Genomic DNA, 24869 nt, shown 5'->3' with positions numbered 1-24869 from the left:
CATCCTACACCTGACAACCTTTTCTTCTCCAAGTTAAATAAAACATTCTGTTTATATTGAGCTTTCAAAAGCCTCCTGTGTGCCATTTCAAAGCAGTATATAAAAAGGTGATTTCCCCCCTCTTCCCTCAGTTCCCTGGGCTGGGCCAGCATCAATATCAATATATTTAAAATAAAGCAACTGGGTGGAACAGTCATAAACAAACAAATAAGAAAATAGAGGGGCTGCTCAACATGAAAGAAGACAGAAGAAAACATCCCACGTATGAGGGAGCGAAGAGGGTGAGATTGCCATAGTACCCTTGACTACAAAGATCATGTATCAGTTTCTTCTCTTTACCTTCAGAACTGATCTGTGGCTCAAATCTTTCACAAGTCACTGCTGTCAAGTCATCAGGATTCAGACTCCAGACTCCTACTCCTTCAGCAGCTCCTGCTGCCATCGCTGCTCCCAGTGCTGAGGTTTCAGGCATGGATGGTTTTACTAAGAAAGAAATGAAGGAAAAAAGTGTTCTTGAGTGGATGAATTACACAAAACAATGAAAATACTGCATATATAGCAGGTTTTTTTAAAAAAGTTCCGTTCGCTTTTTTTTTGTTTGAACTTTATGGATAGGTCACCAGAGGTGAACTGTAAAGTTTACTGAAGTTCTTATGATAGGAAGGACACATAAAATGGCTTTTATATATGGCATCCAATCCACAGCTACAATGGATACCTGGGGTGCTGCTGGTACTTCTGTAACTTTCCCATACGTGTCTGAGAAATTTTTCCTTTCCATAGCAACTGCAGGAGTAGTAGTGACACTGCCCTATATCAATAACAGGGGGACAGCCCCCCTCCACCAGAAATTGGGTAGGCTGACAGCATAGGTACTTTTAAAGAAGTAGTCCACAGCATGTCTGTAGCTAAAAAAAGCATTTGGTGTGGACTGGTACTTCTCACATAGAGTTAATTATGGATAATACCTGTTTGGATATTCACAATAAAATGGGCAAACAGGATTAGTTAAAAAGCATGCATGTGATATCTCTAGATAGTTTTAAAGCTCAGCTTTTTATTGTAAGAAGAACTTCTGCAAACAACACTGAATAATCTGCTATACCTGGAAACACTTTTAATATATATTCTTAAGTAACCATAGTAAAAGAAGAGGGAGGCAAACAAATCAGAGAAAGTTTGTTATTTAGCATTCATACTTCTATAGTTTTTATAGCAGTTGTTCTCAAAGTGACTCCAGAGCTCTTACCTACTGGAATACAGAGAATGTCCGCTTGGAGCTGCATAAGGATCTTGTTGTTTGTCATTCCTCCATCAACTTGTAACTGGCTTAGTGGTATCCCACAGTCTTTATTCATGGCATCCAATATCTTACAATAGAACCATTTATATATTTACAAGCTTCATATGAGAACTTTAGGTGGTGGGGGGTGGGGGGGAAGATTCCCACCAATGCTTAGGGAAGTGCTAACACCACAGTAGAAGGAATATAATCTGAAGTTGTAATGTCAACTGTTAGTTATTCCTAGGATCAGAATACCAACCTCAGAAATTTATAGCTCTTGCCTTTAGCAACAAAGGCACGAATTACAGCCCAGATTTTAACCAAAGCCTAAGAACTCCCTTCTATATCTACACTTCTGACCTCAGATGACTGTTCTAGCAACTGGTCTGTCTTTCTCCCCTTTCAAGGGCTGTGGTGGCAATTCCTGTGGCACTGTGAGATTAGGAAGAGGTATCCCTTTCCCTCGCACACTATATGCTATTATAACAGTATTCAAGATACTAGGAAAAAATAAGAACATAAGAACGTAAGAGAAGCCATGTTGGATCAGGCCAACGGCCCATCCAGTCCAACACTCTGTGTCACACAGTGGCAAAAAATTTTATATATACACACACACTGTGGCTAATAGCCACTGATGGACCTGTGCTCCATATTTTTATCTAAACCCCTCTTGAAGGTGGCTATACTTGTGGCCCCCACCACCTCCTGTGGCAGTGAATTCCACATGTTAATCACCCTTTGGGTGAAGAAGTACTTCCTTTTATCCGTTTTAACCTGTCTGCTCAGCAATTTCATCGAATGCCCACGAGTTCTTGTATTGTGAGAAAGGGAGAAAAAGTACTTCTTTCTCTACTTTCTCCATCCCATGCATTATCTTGTAAACCTCTATCATGTCACCCCTCAGTCGACGTTTCTCCAAGCTAAAGAGTCCCAAGCGTTTCAACCTTTCTTCATAGGGAAAGTGCTCCAGCCCTTTAATCATTCTAGTTGCCCTTTTCTGGACTTTCTCCAATGCTATAATATCCTTTTTGAGGTGTGGCGACCAGAACTGCACACAGTACTCCAAATGAGACCGCACCATCGATTTATACAGGGGCATTATGATACTGGCTGATTTGTTTTCAATTCCCTTCCTAATAATTCCTAGCATGGCGTGGGCCTTTTTTATTGCAAATGCACACTGTCTTGACATTTTCAGTGAGTTATCTACCATGACCCTAAGATCTCTCTCTTGGTCAGTCTCTGCCAGTTCACACCCCATCAACTTGTATTTGTAGCTGGGATTCTTGGCCCCAATGTGCATTACTTTGCACTTGGCCACATTGAACCGCATCTGCCACGTTGACGCCCACTCACCCAGCCTCAACAGATCCCTTTGGAGTTCCTCACAATCCTCTCTGGTTCTCACCACCCTGAACAATTTAGTGTCATCCACAAACTTGGCCACTTCACTGCTCACTCCCAACAGATTTCCTTCCCGCTTTACTATGGCTACTGGAGCCCTTGGGAGGGGGACAGGCAAAGAGAAGAGACTCATCATCTCATCTATGTCATCACCACCAAATGTAAGAAGAATTGCATCCTCAGGAGAGGACATACTGTGGCAAACAATCTTTGAATTCTTGGGAAACTTCTGCTATTCCCTACGCGCCCCCCCCCCCCCCAATATATTAATCAGGGTGTTAGTAGGCTTGCCAATCCCCAGGTCCCAGCAGGGGTTCTTCCACTTTCCCAGACTCCTTCCCGCCCCCAGTCAGCTGGCCAGTGGGGGAAGCCCCACCCCCAGAGGACCATGTGCCTTTGCACCTCCAGAGGCTTCAGTCTCCGATTGAAAGGCTTCCTCTTGGGATGGGGTGTCTGTGTTGCTGTGAAGAAGCTGGCAGCAACTCGTGAGTAGAGAGGCCAATCCCTCGCTTCAGAGTTGCCAGAAACGGGGGGGGGGAGGGAGGGAAAGGGGAGGGAAACGTCTGCTGAGCACATCATTATTCCCTATGTGGAGATCGATTCTCATGGGTATAATGGGGAATTGATCTGGAGGTTTCAGGGGCCCTGGGGGAGCTGTTTTTTGAGGTAGATGCACCAAATTTTCAGTATAGTATCTAGTACCTCTCCCCAAAGTACTCCCCAGGTTTCAAAACGATTGGACCAGGGGGTCCAATTCTATGAGCCCCAAAAGAAGGTGCCCCTATCCTTCATTATTTCTTATGGAAGGAAGACATTTAAAAAGGTATACTGTCCCTTTAAATGTGATGGCCAGAACTCTCTTGGACTTCAATTATCCTTGTCACACCCTTGTTCCCAGCTCCGCCCCTAATGTCTCCTGGCTCCACCCCCAAAGTCCCCAGATATTTCTTGAATTGGACTTGGCAACCCTAGGTGTTAGGCATGCTCTGACTAGAACCTGGGAAATTTTCCCCAGCACTAAAAAGGATTTCTTATTAAACATAACAGGCCTTTCAAAAACAAAAAATGGGGCATTCTAATTGTTTCTGTACATTTGAAAACTATCTAGAGACTTATGGTCAGAGAGAACACAAATGTTTACTCTTAAAAGAAACAGCAAAAAGGAGATCAGTAAAACTTGGTATTCTGGTGGGGGTAAACTGGGGTTGGTCTTATTGTTACTAGGCTGTTTCTAATTTTATATTGTAAGCAGCCTTAAGTAATTGGGAAAGGGGGGCTATAAATGGTTTAATAAATAAATAAATAAACACATGTATATAAACAGACAATTAACACAGACCACTCCATCTACTGAAATTAGAAATAATCTTCCTACAATAGGTCAAAGGATTGCTGATTATCCTTTCATACATACCTCTCGTGCTTGAAAGCAAACAGCCTCTAGAGCAGCATAGGCAATGTGTTTTTTATTTGTAAACTGAGTAAGGCCACAGATAATTCTATATAGAAAGGAGGAATCAAACATTAGAGTTAATAGACATGTCAGCTTTTCTGCTAAGACCTAAGAGGTCCAATTACAGTTTATTACAACTGTAACATTAATATGCTCAGCAGTCGGTTAAAACAAAAGAAATAAATGACAGCAACACAATGATGCTGTGTTGCACTGAGAAAGCAAATTCCCTGTAGCTTAGCTGAAATAATACTAGGAACAGCCACGGTAGTCCCATTAGTGAAACAGACTCATAGCAACTGGCCTAAACTTCACATGACAGAGACACACCTAGGTTTCTGAATGCATATCAGCCCCAATTATTAATAGATTATGTATGTGTGTGTATGGTGGGAGGGAGAATCCAATTGTAAAGAGTGGGAAAAGTGCATAGGAAAAGCAGTTTCCTACCCAAAACGTTAACTGTAACTTTAGCCATATTTAAAAACCTTACCCTCTTGCAGTGGGTTCCCAGTATGGTGCATATAATCCTGAGAATGCTGGGACAAAGTAGCAGCCATGAGAACTTCCCACTTCAGCAGCGATCATCTCTAAAACCAAAGCATAATCTATCATAGTGAAAAGTTATCACAGACCATTCCAGTAAATACTGCAGATCAGGAAAGCAAACATCACAGTTTTAAATATTTGTTCTATGCAGTCTTCTACAGATATTTGTCCTTTGACAGTACGCCAAGTTTTGCAACTCTTCACTTGGTACTAGGCTTCCCAACTCTCCCGCCCTGGCGGGGGACCCCAGAATTTCCAGCCTCTTCCCCCAAAAACGGAAGTGGGGAGAGGGGGGGAAACGGCGCCAAGGAGCATGGGTCCGTGGCGAGCCACGAATCTGAATCTGCAGAAGGCGGTTCTGAGGAAGAGGTGTGCATGCGTATGTCAAGCGGCACGCGCAGGTTTCTGTCGCATGCGCAGTGGCTCCATTTGAGAGCGCGCGCCATGCTGTTGAGGCGCAGGCTGACGGAAGGCGGGCCGGCCGGCTCGCGGCTGTCTGGCCTCGGTCTGTGGTGGCGACAGCGCCTGCAGGATGTTCCGAAGCCCCCGGGGCTATGACCTGCCTCCCTGGCTTCCTCAGCGGCGGCTCTCCCTTCGCCACCCTCCGCTCCCTGTTCAAATTCTCGCGGCGGCGCCAGCATCATCATCACCATCAACGGCGCTTCACCGCCCGGCGGAGGCGAGGAGGAGAAGCTTAGACGTTAAGGTGATGCGCCGTTGATGGTGATGATGCTGCTGGCGCCGCCGTGAGGATTTGAACAGGGAGCGGAGGGCGGCGCAGGGAGAGCCGCCGCTGAGGAAGCCACGGCACCTCAGCGCGGATGCTTCCTCCGAGCTCCCCTCGAAAGCCGCCGGCGGGGGGTTCCGCCCCTCTCGGGTGGTGGTCAAGACCACCCGCTATGAGTTTGAGCAGCAGCGGTACCGCTTCGCCGGCCTCTCGGAGGAGGACCTTAAGCAGCTGGTGAGCGGCCTTCCTTGGGTTGACCCAGTGCAGGGGTGGCCAAACTGTGGCTCAGGAGCCCCATGTGGCTCTTTCACACATATTGTATGACTCTCGAAGCCCTCATAGCCTCATTAAAACTAAAGTCACTTTCTTTCCACCTCCCTCCCCCTCCATCTATTTGCATCCCTTCCTTGTCTTGCAGCTCTCAGACATCTGACTTCATGGCTTGCAGCTCCCAAACATCTGATGTTTATTTTATGTGGCTCTTGCATTAAACAAGTTTGGCCACCCCTGACCCAGTGCGTGGGGGTGGTGGTAGAGTCCTCAGGTGCCTTGTGGGGAGGGCTGTACCACCTCAGAGAACAGGTGCATGATAGCAGTTGGGGGATGATAGCCTAGACAAAAAGTGGAGGGGGTTCTTTACACACAAAAAAAATCTGGACTGGAGGGTTTCAGTCTCTTCTCCCTGGGCTGCTGGTATTGTGTTTGCAGAAAGTCCCTTTTTCTGTGCAAGGAGGAGCATTCAGAAACAATACCATCTCATTGGACTACTGTGTACAATTCTGGTCACCACACCTCAAAAAAGATATAGCATTGGAAAGTGCAGAAAAGGGCAACAAGAATGATTAAAGAGTTGGAACACTTTCTCTGTAAAAAAGGTTAAAATGCTTGGGGTTTTTTAGCTTGGAGAAATGTTGACTGAGGGGTGACATGATGGTTTACAAGATTATGCATGGGATAGAAAAGGTAGAGAAACAAGTACTTTTCTCCCTTTCTCACAATACGAGAACTCGTGGACATTTTATGAAATTGCTGAGCAGTTAGGTTAGAACGGATAAAAGGAAGTACTTCTTCACCCAAAGGGTGATTAACACATGGAATTCACTGCCACAGGAAGTGGCGGCAGCTACAAGCATAGCCAGCTTCAAGAGGGGATTGAATAAACAAACGGAGCAGAGGTCTATCAGTGGCTATTAGCCACAGCGTATTGTTGGAACTCTCTGTCTGGGGCAAGTGATGCTCTGTATTCTTGGTGTTTGGGGGGCACAGTGGGAGGGCTTCTAGTGTCCTGGCCCCACTGGTGGACCTCCTGATGGCACCTGGGTTTTTTGGCCACTGTGTGACACAGAGTGTTGGACTGGATGGGCCATTGGTCTGATCCAACATGGCTTCTCTTATGTTCTGCTGCGTGTGCCGAGCTGGCCTTATGTCCTTCTAGGACCTGGACTCGCGGCTGAGCCCATCTCGGAGGAGCAGCTACGGTGAAACGGAGAAGAGGTGGCAGCAGCACAGCGATGTCGCCCGCTCCGCTCTGCCTCTGAGGTGAAATCAGAGAAGGGGAGGGTGGAGGGAAGGAAGGGAGGCATTTAAAAAGTTGTGAGGTCCCTTTAATTGTGATGGACAGAACTCCCTTTGGAGTTCAATTGTGCTTGTCACACCCTTGCTCCTAGCTGCACCCCAATGTCTCCTGGCTCCACCTCCAAAGTCCCCAGATATTTCTGGAATTGGACTTGGCAACCCTACATGGTACACTCTACCCTGTAAAAAAGGCCTCAGTGAATTATAATCACAGAAACTCTTACTATTTCCTGTTCTCACACTCAGCACTGTCGGAATCCTGAGAATTTACTCTAAACTTGGCCTCCTGTTATCAAAAACAATACACAGGTTTCTGATGCCTATTCCCCCCTTTTTAGCATTTTTGGTGGTTTTTTGTGTGTATCTGTGTGCATGCCTGGAAGTCATGGCAACTTCTGGCAAATTCCTCTCTTCCAGAGTTGCTTGCTCCAATGTATTTTATAGTAAATTATATTAAAAGTTTTTCTGATGCTAACTGCGTACCACAGTTATAACTCTTAAACAGACATATAGGAGAAAGATGAACATATTTTTAGAATCATAAGCTCTGGGAAGTCGTGAAGCCTCATAACCATTTATTAAAACATCAAATGCTTGAAGCCAATTATTAATACGCACCAACTTCTTTTGAGGAATTTGCAATCCCCAGGTTGTCCCTCAGCCAACGAACAACAGCACCTGCTATGGCAACAGAACCCTAAAGCAAAGAACAGGTCACTGCTAGTAACACTATCTTCCTTCTTAGAGCACAGAACTACAAAACTTGCAAAAAAAAAATGAGACTTTCAAAATAATTTGTAACAAATCAGTCTCTAACTCCCAAAGACGATGTCACACACTCTAGGAGCTGAGGCAGTTGCACAGATTTCCATCAGTGGGGCAGGCAGCAAGAACATTAACTTAGTACAAATTTACATATGCATCAGCATTTGTTGTTAAGAAGTGATGAACATATAGGTATAAATTGCCCCTACTAATAAAAGCATTATTATTTCACATAATCTCAAAATACAGGATGTCGCAATACATTCTTGTTACACATTTAGCTGCCAGTTGACTACAGAATAATTGCATACAGAGAAATCAAGCAAAAATAAACATGGCACTGATTTTGCTTGGTGCCACAGAAGCTACTTCAGAGAGACCTAATCCAAACTAGCCTATCCAGGGAATATTTGTAGTAGTTATTTCTCAGCGCAAAACCAAAGGGACCAATGCAGTACAGACAAGTAATTATACTTACTTCCAATGCATAGCACGCAGGTTGATCTCTTCCCATTTTGTAAGCCACTGTGGTCAGAAGGCCATGTTCAGACAGCGCAGGCTTTAAAAAAAAATGCTGATTTTTTTTTATCTGCTTACTTTAGATGTTGAGTTGTTTCTCAAATAAATTACTGTTTTATATGAAAAATCAATGCCTAACGATTAATCATTTAGAGATGCAAACAAACTAATCAATAACTACATATCAATCAATATTTCAGAAGAGCAATTTTGACATCTTACATATCAAAAACTGCTGATGTGCAACTCTCTCTGGAAGTTTCAGCTAACAAAGATTTCTGTTGTAGCAAGTATCAGGTTAATTTTTATATTTTAGTTATCTTAAAGACTGCATAACCAACTTCCAGCATATTATTCTTTGGGGATCTTAATGCCAAAGAAAGTATTTAAGCTGTGATTTAATATATGAATCATTTGGCTTCCGTGAGAGGCTACATTCAGACACTGAAACAAGCTGTAATTAAATTGCCAATGGGTACAAACACAGCATGTTGCCATGATCGCATGTCCCTTTCTCTCCTCTAAATTTCCTCCTCCTTTCATTAACAGAGCTCAATGAAAATATCCTGATTTTATCAAGCTCTTATTTGCCCTGATGTCTGAATGGAAGTATCTTGGCCAGTAAGAATTTGTTTACTCATCACAACATAGGTTTAACTGAGGTGGGACTAGAGAAGGGAATGCACACACATGGCAACAAGCTGTGTTCATGCCTAACTACAGTTTAATTAGTTTGTTGTGACATATGAATGAAGCTTAAGGTATTTGGAATATGACAGGCTTGGGAAAGATAATTTTCTTTTCTTCCATGAGTTATATCCAGAAAAACTTTTGAGAAAAGTAGCAACTTTATTTATTTCTACTTGTATCCCGCCCTCTCTGCAAATAGAACTTGTGATGGTTTCAAGCTTTTCAGTCAAGTGGTTTTATTCATGGCACTAACCTTATGGCCTGTATTGCAGAGCAAGAAGCAACCTGTCCCATATCTATAGTGGAAAGATAAAGTGATCTACTTCAAAACAAGAAATACAAGATGAACTGCTAATATTGTCTGTAACCAAACTGTACACACATACTACAATGTGACTTTATACACTTAAACTGAAGCCACAGTACACTAACAGTTCTAATAGTATGAAATAAAACCTTATTCTTCATAGAAATAGCAAAGACTAATTTAAAGACCTACTGAACTGTCAAGGATGGGGGACAATGATGGCACCCACTATACTCCTCCTGCCACTGTCATCAGGGGCTATACTGCACATGCTCATGTATACTTCAAATGTTGTGCTTGCTCCAGGAATCATAGGGTTGCCAATCTACAGATGGTGGCTGGAGAGTTCTTGGGATTACAACTCATCCCCAGACAACAAAGATCAGTTCACCTGAAGAAAATGGCCAATTCAGATTATGTACTCTATGGCATTATACCACACTGAAGTCCCTCCCCTCCCTAAGCCCCACCCTCCTGAGGCTCCACCTCCAAAAATCAAGTATTTCCTAACTTGGAGCTGGCACTCCTAAAAGGCTTCATATAACTTCTGCATGTTTAAATCCTCTCAGAGTCAGGCAGAGTAGAACAAACATGGCTAGCATTTTCCTTTACAGTCAAAACCCAGATGGGGAAAAGAATAAGCTGAGAGCAGATTGGTTGTACCAGCTCGTGGTAGGGTTTACCAATCCCTGGCCATATTCAGTACACATTACCATCACTTTCTTGCTTCTCCTCTTTATTCCACTAACATTTGTTTAGGATACTCTCAGAAAAAAACAGATGTTGGGAAGTTGCTTATCTACTTGAGAGAGCTAATGTCTATGTAAAAAGCTATTTCAGATGCATTTTGATTTTAACTAACACCAACAACCCTTCGAACATAAATGCACAGCATAACCATACAAATTTAACTTGTGACTACAAATAGCAAACCATATCTATCAGGAATAATGAGAGGAACCATAGATAAGTGAGCAGAACAACTGTTTGGCATACAGAAAGTCTCAGGTTCAGTCCCCATCATCTCCAGTTAAAAAGGAACAGGTAGTAGTTAATGTGAAAGATCTCTGTCTAAGATCCTAGACAGTCACTGCCAGTCTTCCTAGATACTACTGAGCTCGTTTGACCAAGGGTTTGAATGATTCAGTATAAGGCAGCTTCATGTGCATATTCATGGTGATAATTTAACTGTGAAAGGGTTTTGCATTTGTTATTTTGATGCAATCCTTACAGAAATCCCTGTGCAGTAAACTGGTGACAGTATTCTCATATTCCACATTTCAAGTTGTGATTCCCTAATTCAAAGTTCAGTCTTAGCTACTCTGCTACTCCATTTACCCAACAGCTTGTATTTCAAACAAAGGGCTTTTCCGCATCCTTGACTTAAGCCTGATTTTCTTGTCAGTCAATCCAAAACCATCAGAATGAGTTTGGGCCCAGTTCTTCCACATGTCTGCCCTCCCCCTGCATTTTCACAGTTGTGGAGTCAGTTTGTTTTTTTCTTCATGTGCCTTAAATTGTCAAGATTTTCAAGGGAGGGTATTGGCATTATTAGTTGCACACCCCCTTTTAAATTTGGGGGACAGTTATATTGATATATTGTTATAGCATTGCAATGATAGGTTTAGAAGGTTCTTTGAGTTCCCAGCTTTAATTTTTTTTTAAAGTAAGGATCTAGCCCATTCCCTTTTTTTCCTCATATCTCCATGAAGGAAGGAACCAGAGGCTTACTTCAAAGAATCTGCTAAACCCGTTACAATGCTATATCAATATTTTACTGCCTTTAAAAAATCTAAAATAAAACCACTCATTGTCTGGGCAGGGGAACGGGGAGTGGTTTGATTATGACAGTCACTGCAAAGTGCACTAGAGGTGAGTGAAACAACAACAAAAAATAAAACAAAACAGAACACATTACAAACAAGAAAAAAGAAGACTCGGAATTGGCTTCCAGAAAGAAATTGGGAGCAAAAATGCTCTAGAAAACTAGAAAAACGCCTGCTAAAAATAAAAATCTGAAACAAAAACTAAAGGGATGAAAATGCATGTTGAAATCAGGGAATAAACTAAAGCAAGGTGGAGCCAAAGCCAACAGAATGAAATGCGGAAAAACCCAAGGGAAAATCCTCTAATTGGCAGTGTTTAATTCTTTTATCTAGGCTCAGTACAAAAAAAAAAAAAGTTTCTTACTTCTCATGTTAAACTTACGTATTTTTTGCCTGCCCAGTCTTGAAGCACATCTGTCCTACTAGAGCAGCAGACTGGTCTCCTAAACACTGAAAGGAGGAATACCACAATTTTCAGCCAAAACATCCCACAGAGAGAACTCTAGCCTTCTTTGTTACACCTCTGAGGATGCCAGTCACAGCTGCTAGCAAAATGTCAGGTTCTACAATGCCAAAACCATGGCCGTACAGCCCAGAAAATCTACAAAAACTAATGAACTTTGGCCGTGAAAGCCTTCAACAACATATTCATCCCAGTATATTTAATCTGAAACACATTGGGTGTTTGTTGATTTTTGATACAGCCTCTGTCCTGTTTCCATTTAAACCTTTTCTATGAACTATAACAATTTATAGAAATTGATTGACTAGGTAGCCTCTAGGAGCTGAAGATACAATGTTCAGTTGACTGTTGACAGGCAGAGCATATCATTCCCACTTAAAGGTGCTGGTGTCTGGATAGCCCCAACCTTGTTAACCTCATCCAAGACAGCATCAACCACTGCTGCCCTCAGCTACATTTTGTAGTTGTTTTCATGCTTTACTGCTTGGTATGACATACAAAAGCTTCCAGGACTAACAGAAGTTTTTATACTGGAAACTGAGTATGTTTGTGACAAGTTGTTCTCAGGGAGAAGACTGTGAGTCACAAGGAAACATTCTAGCTGTTCACACCTTCACTTTCAAAGGAGCACCTCATTGTTTACATATATTCACGGTAAGCAACCCAGGACACAACTAGAAAACTATTCACCTTTAGGGAACATACCTTAGGCTTGGAATGCCCACTCTCAGGAGTTCAGAACTACTACTTCTCTAAAGGCCTCCTGAGTGAGCCCCCTTTTAGAGAGCTTTTTGAGTTAGACCTGTAAGAAATTGGGTGGCAGGAGGGGCAAGGTTGCTAACCTCCAGGGAGAGTCTCAAGATCTCTTCAAATTATAGCTGATCTCTACATTAGCAAGATCTGTTGCCCTGGAGAAAATGGCAGCTTTGGAGAGTGAACTCTATGGTGTTATACCATGCTGAGATCCCTTCCCCAAGCCCCATCCTTTCCAGGCTCCACCCTCAATCTCCATCAATTTCCCAATCTAGAGTTGGCAACCCTAAAGGTGAGTGTCACTACTGAAATACAGTATATTATCAAATTGATCAAATTTTATTAGGATTGCCAGCCCCCAAGTGGGGATCCCCCAGTTTTACAGGTTTCCCTGCCCCCCACCAGCCAGCTGGCTGGCGGGGAGAAGTCCCACACAAACTGCCAGGATGTGCCTTTAAATCTGTAAGTAAATTGCCCTGTGGGATCACAAAAAGGCATACAAGACTGCAAACTGGTTGTGTTTTAGATTGTGTCTGTGTCTTTAAATTTCTGCAGGACAAAAGCTGCATGGGCAGGGTGAGCAAGCAGAGACACATGGCTCTTCCCAGCACAGTCCCTCTGTTTGTTTGGAGGAAAACTCTACCCCTAGGTTGCTTTCCTTTCATTTTCTTGTTAGTCTGAAGAAGTTAGTTGAAATACAGCTGATGGTTACATTCAGCAATTCCTGTAAGTAAATTGCCCCATGGGATCACAAAAATGTGTGCTTGTAAACTGTGCTTATTTTGGCTGCTTTGTGAGTGTGTGAGTGTTTACTTTCATTTAGTGGAAGTGCAACTGCTGGGAAAATAAAGATTGTATTTGGGTGAATTGCACTGCTGTATTTTTATTTATCTTAGAGAATGGGAAAGTCTCCTGACTCCACCCCCGAAGTCCCCAGATATTTTCTGAGTTGGACTTGGCAACCCTATATTTTATCCATTTTACTGTTTTAAACTGGATTATTATTGTATACAAATGACTGTCTACTTGTCTGCATGTTCCTGTGTTGTAACCCACCTTAGTTTTGCTGACATATTACACTTTAAATAGTTTCCAATCGCCCCTTTTAAAAATAAAACAAATTCTATCAAACATAGGTATACTATAAGCATTCTAATAGGTCTCCATATTTGTTTGGATTTGTTTATCCTGTAAGACTTTCACTTGGGATTTAGGAAACTCACCCCAGAAATTGGTACACCACTCAAGGCTCCAGCAATCTACCAATGAAAACAGAAATGTGTTAGCTTAATCTATAAATCTGCTTCTCAGCTATACATTTGCCCTCAATATTTTTAGACAATGAAACCTATGCTCATCCGGAAAACCATCAGAGCCACAATGAAGTAAACTTTAATATATCAACTATTTTAAAGTAAAAATCAAAGTGTGTATGTATACATGTATCAACACAACCTTTCAAAAGTCAAATTCAAACCCTATAGTCATGGAAGTGGCAAGCTTCATGAAAACTATTCTGTCAATGAATGGTGGACAGGGGATAGAGAAAATCATTTTGCTGTGTTATGACCTAGAAATCCAGACTAAGTATATACAAATCTATTCACTTGCACCATTAAGAACAAACCATTTGAAGTCCATAGTAAGCTCCATGTTATCTCAGTGATATAACTAACCACCTGTCCTAGAGCAAATGGCCAATTTTAGCATGGGACTTTTTAAAAAGGGAAAAAAGTCATTTCTACAAGTTGTTTTAACTTTTAATGGGAGAAAGAACATTAAAACAAGTAATGTATCAAATCTGTGGAATGAAAGCTAGAGCAAAGAGTACAGTTCTGAAGTTATAGAGATATGATCAAGTATCTCTGATCCATGGAATCTCCACTAAGGCTGAAAACAGAATATTATATAAGTTGCTGCTATTTAACGGGGCAGGGGGGGGGAGGGGGGGAATGGCACATGGACACCACATCAAAGAACATCCCATAGATGTCCACTTTGCTCTGACATCACTGCCTTCTTATCATCCAGTTCAAAACTGAAACACAAGAGAACCCAAGGGACCAGTATAAATGTAAAGAAAAAAATATCCAGAACTGCAGAACATTATTGGGCCAATACACATACATAAAAGTGGCATAATCTTTCCTCATGTGGCACAATAGACTCGTTTACTCCTTCCCCCACATACATCAGGTGATCACAGGATACTCATTATCACCCCTTGACCATTTTTCTCATTCAAAACAGTTTGCAAGTGAAATTGTTTCTCTACTCCATCTATCTTTGTCAAAAAAAGAAGCCAAAGCCCTGCTATCTATTCACTTATACAATACACCAAATACAATGTGTGTTTTGATACCACCACCACAGTTCAAAATGGAAAACAGCACCACAATGCTTTTAAACATGTAGTTGGAGAAAATCCAGATGATCTCATTCTGAAAAAGCGTGCTAATGGTATTGTGAAACTCAGGGCTTTTTTTGTAGCAGGAACTCCGTTGCATATTAGGCCACACACCCCTGATGTAACCAATCCTCCAAGATCTTACAGGGCTCTTCTTACAGGGCCTACTGTAAGCTCTTGGAGGATTTGCTTTGGCGGGGAGCCTGCTTTGGTGGGGAGGGCGGGATATAAATGCGAAATAAATAAAATAAAAAAATTGCTACATAAGGGCGTGTGACCAAGTATTCAAAGGAGTTCCTGCTACAAAAAACCCTGGTGAAACTACATTTCTGCAGTTGCCACCCCTCTGCAAGTCACTTGAAGAAATATGCCACTGTGTTCTTGCAAACAGCCGCACATAACATTTAGTACTCACCTTCTCTTCCCCCAAACAAACACTGCTTTTCTTTTCAGGTTGTGCAATGGTTAAGCAAAGCCATGCATAAAGTGCAGCCAGTGCATTTCCATTTGGGGATATATTTTCTCATGCCCAATTTAACTGGCATTTCAGTGGTACCAATGTATATCATATAAGTTAGCATTTCTAGCCTCCACATTCTTCTTTGGCACTCCTGGTTAACATTTCTCTTGCAGAGATGAAAACATATGAGCGAATGTATTAGTTCTCTCATATGTTTGAACATTTGTTGAGTAAATTCCTCAGCAGTGTTTAAAATACAATAAGAACTTCTACTTCAGAAGAGGTAATTTGAACTTCTGAAAAATAAAGAGAATTCCCTTGAAGAAATGCACTGTAACTGAGCAAACTGAAAGGCGACAAGACTGGTTGGACAACCTAACAAAATCTTCTACTCACCAGGCTAGGGGAGATTTTCTATAGTCAGCAAGAAAGGGAGTGGAAAGGGGGAAGAGAAACACAAGTTCACAAGGTTCAGATTCTACTACTCTATCTCCATTTCCCTGAGAAATTATTTCCCACATAAATTGCCATTTTCAGTTCCATGGATAAGCACCAGATTCAAAAGACATCCCTTTGATGTTAACATTCAAAAACAAGTTTATAAGTTAAAGTGTACAATATAACATATTTTCTATTGTCAAACACAGAATTCTCCCCCCAACCCAAATAATGATGCCAGAATGCCGATTTATAAGGCAACTCCTATTAGCTTACTTCATTTTGTGGAACAAAGTGCCAAGTAGATAGAACATTATCTTCTGATACCATTTTTAATAATTTACTCGCAGAATTCATTCTTATGAAGATCCTTTACACCAGCTGACTGGCGAACACCTCCAAGTGCTTCTGTAGTGGCTTAGATTATACTTCATCCATACATCTATCCCACAAAGTTGAGCTGTGAAGAATGCCTCAGTCTGCACTAGTCCCTGCCTCTTAAACTCTACAGGAGACATGGCAGTGTTCTTCACCAGCAGCTTCCCAGAGCAAGTTGAGCATGGAGGTGCTTGTAAGAAAGCTGTTTTACTTTCCTAAGAACTCTTCCACTGTTTACAGCACCAGTAGAATACTATTTATACCAACCCATATTCTACAACCTTCTACAGTGGAAGAATATGTGCACAAATCCTATGATTTTTATCTACCTTAGCTGAGGGGAAAGCATCTCTCTAATTCCAAACTATGCACCAGAGGTCAGATAAAGCAGTCCACACCATGGAGTCAGTTACCATAAAAGAAAATGCTTAGAGCCAAAAAGGTCTGAAAACAAAGGAGGGGGGAATTTGCAGGGTTTAACCGCCCCCCCCAAAATGAGAATTAGTATTAGTGCTTCCTTTTTTATATGCGGGGTTGGATCCAGCCAATTTTTCATTCAGTTACAGTCGCCATCACACTTGTGGTTTTTATCATGTAGGCACATACTTGTTGGTGGTCAAAGTCTATCCTCTCCACCTTTTTTCAGCAGTGGGAGAAGCTGGTTTGATCCAACATGTTGCAATTCTAACAAAAAAGTCAAACGACATCTCATGGCATATATCCCAGAATCAGAGTGCCAACCTGGCCAGAGATGGCATGCTTGCCACTTTTTAAGTCCACCCACATCTCAAAGCCAGCAGTGACTGGGGTAGGAAAATAAAGCATGCAGGCCACGCTTGCCACTCCTAGCTCCCTTACACAGGAAAGGGGGAACACAAGAGAAGACAAAGCAGGGAGGATAGGTTTTCCCTTCCTCCGCTAGTCCCTCATATATATTAATTTTAAGCTAGTTGAAAATATATGCAATTCATAGCAAAAAAAAAATCACAAACATAAGAGTCACTGACACAAGCAAATTATAACTTCATTAATGTCTTTTCTAAATAGCAGCAACAATGAGAATATAAAATCTTTCCACTTCTTGGTAAAAACATTTTCAAAAGTAGAAATTGATTATTCATCTCACCTAAACAGGCCCAATTTATGCAATTACACTACATTAGATTTATTTGGGGAGTGGGGAGGGGAGAGAAGCAAGAACACATACCATTGGCCCATAAATTTCTGATGAACTCCGCACTTCGGGAAGTATACCTTTAGGAACACCAAAAAACCTGGACAACAACAAAGAGTTATCCATTGATTCAAATATCATCTTTGTTCTTATTTCTTGGTAAATATGGTCAACTTTGAAACCTTTTAATGCTGTTGTTAAGTTTTGGCAACATTTGTATGGCTAAAAATTGATGACTTATCCATGTGGTGGCATCCTTTATATTAACCACATGGATAGCTGTCACAGATAACTGCACATGGAGCTTTTGTCCCCATAGCCATGCTATCCTATATTTTCAAATGATTAAAAGGGCAAGGATAAAGCACCAGATTACAAAAAGAAATCTCTTCCATGGCTCCATAGGCAGGTTTACAGGCACTAGAGTACAGATGTTTGTACATTAAAAATAAAGCCAAGGCTTTAGTTTTCCAATATGCTTTACTGGCAATGATGTACAGAAATGCAATTTTTCAGGCAAGTCCAAAATGTTTTCCATGTTATGGGGCAGCAGCTCCCAATTAGTATCACAGAACCCCGGTGTGTTTAGCTCAGTGTTTTTTTAATGTAATCCCCCCAAGATAAACTGAATTCTGTAGAACTATCAAAGATTATCAAAATCAGTTCTACATTTAATCTAACCCAACCAGATGCAGTTTATCAATTATTTGTACTCAGCTTTTCTCCCCAGTGGTGATCCAACATGGCTTTGCTTCCTCATTTTACCCTCACATCATCAACCAAGTAAATTGGCTAGCCTGAGCAAGAGTGACTGGCCCAAGGTAATCTAATGAGCTTCCATGATAGAGTGGGGATACAGACCTGTGCCCTGATCTCCATGGAGGAAGAGCTGAATAAAAATAAAGTAAATAAATAAAAAGTATGCTAATTCATTCATGTAATGTTCTGCTGTTTCAGAACAGCTGAAAAATGCAGCTACTATTTTTAAATGTAGGCAGATGCCTAATGGGTCTATGTCTCCCCACCTTTAAAAAATAACAGACTTGCATCCAAGGAATAGTATGAGATAAAAAGCTGAATGTGAAAGCTTTGAAACAGCCTCTCTGAAATAAGACCCATTTGAGTTTAATTTGGTAGCAGTTATAATTAATATTTCTAATCATTTCTATCCTACCACATGGCTTACAAGAAAATTTAACAAAGTAACAAACAATTGGACAGAAGAGTAGGACAATACAGCATCATATATCTAATTCTCAATGTGTTCAAATCTGTGAAACACTTAAATCCAGAGACTTAAGCCATGAAAAGACAAGACAAATCTTTCAACAAACCTGAAAAAAGCCCCAGGTTTGCAAAAAAAAAATCTGAAATCTTAAAAATATATTTTGGGGGGGGATTAACTCTCCAAAATAATAGCAGTATCTGTAGCTTTTTGAAATGAATGCCCTTTGCAGCAGCCAATGTGGGGGTTGCTAGGCAATCACAGTAGTAATACCCATTTCAAGCCTTAGTTTCCCCCAGTAAAAAGCAGAGGGAGGTGCCAGAGCCCTTTCCAGGGCTGTTATTACCTTTGAGGGAAGACTCAAGGTGCCACACCTTGACAGCAACCACAAGGCAACTTGATAGCATGCAGCATGCAACTTGCGTGACTCACCCAGGACTGGCTGCTTGCTACTACTCAACAGTAGCCATCCCTTGAAACAGACTTGCATCCAAGGAATAGTATGAAATAAAAAGCCAAATTGTAGTGGTGTAATGGTTAAGAGTTTCAGACTACAATCTGAGAGACTTGGGTTGAAATCCCGATACTGCCATGTAAACTCATTGGCTGACTTTGGGCTGGTCACACATTCTCAGCCTAACTTACTTCACACGGTTGTTGTAAGAATAATGTGGAGGAAAGGATAAAGATGTAGACTGCTTTGTGTCCCATGTAGAGAAGGATAGGGTATAAATTAAGCAAATGCATGACACAGTGGAAAATGGAGGGCAGATAAAAGGTTGGTGAATGAGAAGGAGAGAAGCAAACAGAAAAAGGTGAGGAAATAGCTGTTGCTAGGATGGAAGGTGGAAATAGTGTAGGGAAAGAAAAGGGGAAATTAGATGCCCCTTGCAAGCCCTTGTGAGTTCCTCACTGCCCAACTAGACATAGTTTTGCCAGGAAGAGGCTGCCGAGAGCAGGAATGAGTGAAAGCTGAAGACGGGGGCATATAAACACAGGTTGAGTTTTGGATGGGAAAGATAAAAGGAAGAGGAGAGGCTACAGAGGCTTTCAGGGAAAGGAAATTGTGTGGGAGTCCTCATACTGGTTCTTGTAAAACATATGGTTAATTCACACAATGAGTGTCACTATTATATCACTGCTGCATACAGGCATCCACAGATAATTGTGTTGTGACCACACTTATGGCCAGCTGTATTTGAAGCTGTTGCAAACAGTTGTTGTAGAATCCACTGTGCAATGGATCCTTCAGATAGCTACATCTGCACATGAACCCACCACATACTGGAAAAGTTAAAACATCTCAACCCACGAAACACAAGTACCTGGTCACAAATGGGACTAGGAAGTCTCTTCTGCATATGACGGTGAACCAATCAACAAACTGCAATCTGGCCTGCCAGTAATCCCGTTCTACTAAACAGGACTATTTCCAAGTAAGCTGCTTTAGGAGGGAGCTGTTGGATGTCTTTTGAAACACAGGTCGTTTTCGCACTTACCTTATTCCGGAGCGACGTCCCTCTTCACCGCGCAGCGTCTGCGCGGATTTCGCACTACTTGCTCCACAGAACCCGGAAGTCCCGCGGCTTTTGCATCGCAAATGTAAACTGGTTTTTGGCAGTTTACATTTGCAACGCAAAAGCCGCGGGACTTCCGGGTTCTGCGGAGCAAGTAGTGCGAAATCCGCGCAGACGCTGCGCGGTGAAGAGGGACGTCGCTCCGGAATAAGGTAAGTGCGAAAACGACCACAGTCAACAAACCCTGCTTTTCAGGATTCAACCTTTTTTTTTTACTTACTTGCAGAGTTCAGCATCCCAATCTAATGTATGAATATTGAACAGCATTGTTCTACAGGCATTGGTTACATCAGTGCAATGAACACCTCCATCTTTTCCACCTGTCAGACTCTGAATTAAAAACAAAGATAAATCAGTCAAGCCAGAAGCTCACCCAACACTGTATAAGTAATAAAAAATTAAAAAAATTTCTGGTTACATTCATTGCTGCTATCTAAATTTGTGCAACATTCTGGCTCCTTATTTGACAATACAAAACCAGAGCCAAGCACTGCAGGTCTTAATTTAAGATGTGAACACAAAAATGTTATATAAAATATACAGAACTCAGATTCATTTGTTCATAGTTAACACTTCTGAAAGTACCAGTTATAACAATTTGTACTATGATTCTCCTCTTGTGAATACAACACCAGGTTATTATTGGCTAAAACCTGATAATAATTTTTAAAAATTAACTTTTTGACCTAATTTATGTCAACTTTTTATCTTACCTAGTAATGTTAGAGGAAGATTATGCATATATGTAAGTACTCTTGAAGACATGGAAAAAAATCATTTGGATGAGGCTGAAGATAGTATAGGACTGACACTTGATTGAAGTTCAGAGATGATTGGGGGGGAAAGGAAATTTTGCATGCTTGATTTCAACATAACCTACTGAGACATACCCATATCAGCCATGAATCAATAGTACCAAACAAAGCTCTCTCCTCTTTCACTGCTTGCCGAACTTCTTCCACATTGTCCATAAGCCAGCGAACTTTCACTGCACTGAAGTATGTGGTAAGTGGGAGGCCAGTCTTACCCTGCAAGGTTGAAAGCCAGTCAGCAGAGATAAACATCTGCAGTACAGTTATTAAGCAAGCTTCCTCTATTTCATACAAGTATAGAAAAAATCATTTTCACTATCTTATTAACAAGCAGTATTGCAGACTTCAGACATTCTGATATTCACCTGTAACATATTTCATGATCAAAGGGATCAAGAAAGACAGTCTGGAGCTCCGCCACACAACAAAAACCAAGGAACTTTTCCAAAGGCCATATCTTAGGCAGGCACCCATATTTGATTAGTAATTATAAGGGATGAAGGGGAGCATTAGCACACTGAAAGAACCAACTCTTAAGTTACATTTTGACTTATAGGTGGACAGTTTAAGCTGCCTCAGGGACAGTAGGCGAGTGCCCCCCAAAAATGTGTCTACACACACATCTGCCTGTCATCTCTGTCCCACACCTGCCTTACTGGGAGCCAGCTTGAAAAGCTGGCTGTCTGGACGGCTGGGAATCGTCTGGAAAGCTCCTGGGGAGTCACAGGATGCATGAACATTCCAGATGCTCTCTGGGGTGCCCATAGCGTGTCCCTCTTCCACAGGCTGTCAGGACGCTCCTGGGTGCTCCTTTTCCAGGCGGCTCACTTTTGAGTCAGCTTGATGCCACCCAGAGCTGCCCATCTGTAAGTACCCATAGCAACAGCTTTCAAGGCAAGCAGATTCATATAGCAATTAACTAGTATATTCTCTATTAATTTTTTTAAAAACCTGTTAAGAAACCAACACAATACTCGAATAACAATTTTGTGGGTCTTAAAAGTGCCACTGGACTCTAACTTTACTCAGGCTCTATTGCTTTACAGCTTAAAACCAATTAATTTAAATTTAGATGCCTAAAATAATCTCTTCAGGTTCAATTCTGAAGAAGTTTTGAGGAGTTTCAAATTTTAAAATTGCTCAGATGATGCTTGCTAACCTACTTAGAACCACCTTCATAAGTATTTAGAGGACAAAAATCATGGAAATCCTTTTACTAGAGATACACTTTCCTATGTCTTTCTTTCAACACCTCAAATATTAATACATGCCTACTAATATGATAAAACCAGTTTTACCTTAAAAAAGGATTTATCATGCCCTGGAATTTTTTTAAGAAGCTTGTCCACTGTAGATTGGGTCCTAAGATCGAGCCACACTAGAATTCAAAGACAAACAATACAAGAGAAAAAGACTGGGTTGTTGATTATTTGACCAACTAAACAAGATCAGGAGACTGAAACTATAAAGAGAACTCAATGAGTTCCATATCAGTACCTGTATGTTTCCCTGACAGGACAAACAGCAGCTCCATGAGGCTGTTTCAAGTTAGGAAAATTGGTGGGAGGGGAAGGCTTAACCCCCACTTCCTTGCACTGCAGTCCCAATCCAAATCAGGCCCACGTGTGCCTGCTATTTAAAGGGGAAAAAGACACGAGGAACTCCATTCACAAAACTCCCACCATGAAATCTGGTTTGGTCCTGAGGCTGGCAAAGTAAATCAGGCCTTGATGACTTCACAGTGCTTTATTTTTGCAATTCCCTTGCATAGGGGCTTCCTGCAGCATTTCTCCAATGCTTGCTCAGGAGATGGCAGGACAGTTGCTGAGCAAATGTGATTTCTGTGCATACTTTGTATTGTATGTCTGAGAAGCGACAGAATGAATTTAGAATTAATTTGTTCCAGTTTTCAATGGAAATAGTCTTACCTATGTTGTAGACCTGTTCTTAGGACCTCAGTTCCTGATTTGGTTTAGATACTGAATGGAAATTCCACTATGATGTTGTGATGGATCTTTTGCTGCAAAGTGCCTTGTCACAGCAAAGGTTCTACTCAGGGATCATTTTGTAGAGAAATAGGTGGTGGAGCTCATCCATGGATTGTTATGCAACTGCACATACTATTCAATGGACAAGGAGGTGGAACTCTCAGAAAGGTTCAGGAGCTGTGCTCCTGTGAGCTCCCACTGAATCTGAGGCCTGGTTCTACTTATCCCCCCCCTCTTCACCCATTTTATTATTGTCCTAAGTATTTCAAATAATTTATATTTGCTTACAGTGGAATTGCCCATTATCATTTATCAATGCCTATTTTATTGAATGCTGAACTAAATATAGAGTAATAATAGATCAGCACATATTCCAAAGACAACATTCTGCTTACCAATAGCATCATATAGAGGCTCTCCAGTTGTCTTGTCCCAAACTACAGTTGTCTCTCTTTGATTGCTAATTCCAATACCTTAAAAACAAAAGATAAACACTTCCTACAATGACACAATATATATTTTAGAAATATCTGGAATGGGGTTCTAGTCATTTGCAGTTTAATCTATACTTTTCTATTAGCTCCTTTGCTTATAGCTCAAAATCACTGGCTTGCCCCAAAGAGATCTACATGGATGTATTGGAATTGGCAGGGGAGGGAAGGGAAGAGAAAAGAGGGTACCAATTTTCAGTTTTGGCTGCTGCTCCTTTCACCAAATGCAACAAATTCAGAAACTCTTCCAATTTGGGGGGGGGGGGGCAGAGTTAGTGAGTGAGTGTGACAGAGAGAGATACTGCCATTGAAAAGCTCCTGTTTATAGTTTTGTTTTGTTTCCATCATAGCCACAAACAGTATGGCACAAATGGTAATAAATTCACCACCTAATTTCCATGCTGTTCCCACCCTAAAGATAGCTGACTGAAGCATATGAGTTGTTTCCACTGGTACAACAAGCTTTCTGCCAGCAGAAGGGGCAATTTCACTTGCTTCTTCCTCAGTGCAGCCACCTCAGCTGCTTGGCATGTTGACCACATGGTTCCCTGAACTTTCATCATCACCTTTTTGGTGCTCATAGGCTGCTGCTGAGAAAAAGGGAAAGCAAAAAGATCCAGCTGTGCCTTCTTCTGGTGATACCTAGGACCCAACCTATTAATAAGCTACAGAAACCTTTAAAAAACACTTTAAATGTGGCTACATAAGTTTTATTGCTAATGTTCAGAACTTGTTCCTCTTGACCAGCAGAGTAAGTTCTATAAATATTTTAGAAAACATAGTACTACCTTTTATGTTGTTAATGTCTATGTTTAGCTGCTTCAATTTCTCACATGTTTTTTCGACACATTCATAGACAGATTGTAGAATTTCCTTGGCATCTTGTTCTACCCACCTTTAAAAAGACCAATAATCAGCATAAAAGCAGAACAGATAGCTGAAAGCTAGATTTTACAGATCATAAAGCTTGGTCTACTATCTTTTAAAGTGATGATAAAATTTCCAAGAACAGCAACTCTAAAGTACAGTGAATTAGAGCTCAGTGCCCCCCTCCCCACCAGTTATCTCTGATGAATTGACAAATCCAATTTGGAAAACAGCTGGAGATTTGCGGGTAGAGCTTGGGGAGGAAAGGTGAGCTCAGAAGGGATATGATGCTATGGAGTCCCCTCTCCAAAGCTGCCATTTCTTTTACCTCTGATTATTTTAGGGGACACTGAAAACTATAATATGATTGCATGAATTCCTCCTACTTTATATTCATCCCATTACAACAAACCTTGAAACCAATCCCATACTCTTAAATGCTGTTCCACTGATTTTAATAGTATCACATATAGTATGGGATTTCATGGTAAAGCTTACAGAAAGAAGGGGATGGCAAAGCAGATCCCACCCCCACCCCCCACACACACCTTCTGCTTCACCCAATGTGCACTGTGATCTTCTCCTTGGAGACTCTGGGTGCTGTCATGAACAAAATGTTATGCTATACTGTTGCAATGAGGAAGGAAAGTCAGTGAAACCATTTTTAGGATATACAACAGGCATCTGGAGGGAGGATAAGGTTGAGAAAGACCTGTTCTGTCAACTCCCTCCA

At 41.4% G+C, this 24869-nt stretch overlaps 1 protein-coding gene across 3 annotated transcripts in view; it reads right to left on the bottom strand.

Annotated features, from left to right (window-relative positions):
• GK (glycerol kinase) overlaps positions 1 to 24869 on the bottom strand; it is a 60270-nt gene that overhangs the window by 26835 nt on the left and 8566 nt on the right. For 2 of the 3 annotated variants that reach the window (XM_060234101.1, XM_060234103.1), the window contains exons 3-18: positions 24058 to 24164; positions 23174 to 23251; positions 22089 to 22168; positions 20869 to 21006; positions 20199 to 20308; positions 17210 to 17276; positions 15583 to 15600; positions 13543 to 13578; positions 11486 to 11553; positions 9224 to 9266; positions 8240 to 8320; positions 7615 to 7693; positions 4639 to 4735; positions 4107 to 4191; positions 1250 to 1370; positions 340 to 483 (exon numbers count right to left, since the gene is read on the bottom strand). In XM_060234101.1, the coding sequence (XP_060090084.1) occupies positions 340 to 483; positions 1250 to 1370; positions 4107 to 4191; positions 4639 to 4735; positions 7615 to 7693; positions 8240 to 8320; positions 9224 to 9266; positions 11486 to 11553; positions 13543 to 13578; positions 15583 to 15600; positions 17210 to 17276; positions 20199 to 20308; positions 20869 to 21006; positions 22089 to 22168; positions 23174 to 23251; positions 24058 to 24164 (1352 nt within the window). The remainder of the gene's footprint in view (positions 1 to 339; positions 484 to 1249; positions 1371 to 4106; positions 4192 to 4638; positions 4736 to 7614; positions 7694 to 8239; positions 8321 to 9223; positions 9267 to 11485; positions 11554 to 13542; positions 13579 to 15582; positions 15601 to 17209; positions 17277 to 20198; positions 20309 to 20868; positions 21007 to 22088; positions 22169 to 23173; positions 23252 to 24057; positions 24165 to 24869) is intronic. The other variant, XM_060234102.1, reaches the window with a different exon arrangement.

The sequence above is a fragment of the Heteronotia binoei genome, chromosome 3 (assembly GCF_032191835.1).
Source record: "Heteronotia binoei isolate CCM8104 ecotype False Entrance Well chromosome 3, APGP_CSIRO_Hbin_v1, whole genome shotgun sequence".
NCBI lineage: Eukaryota > Metazoa > Chordata > Lepidosauria > Squamata > Gekkonidae > Heteronotia > Heteronotia binoei.
The sequence above is the reverse complement of the archived record's forward strand: the minus strand, read 5'-3'. Positions and strand labels throughout refer to the sequence as shown.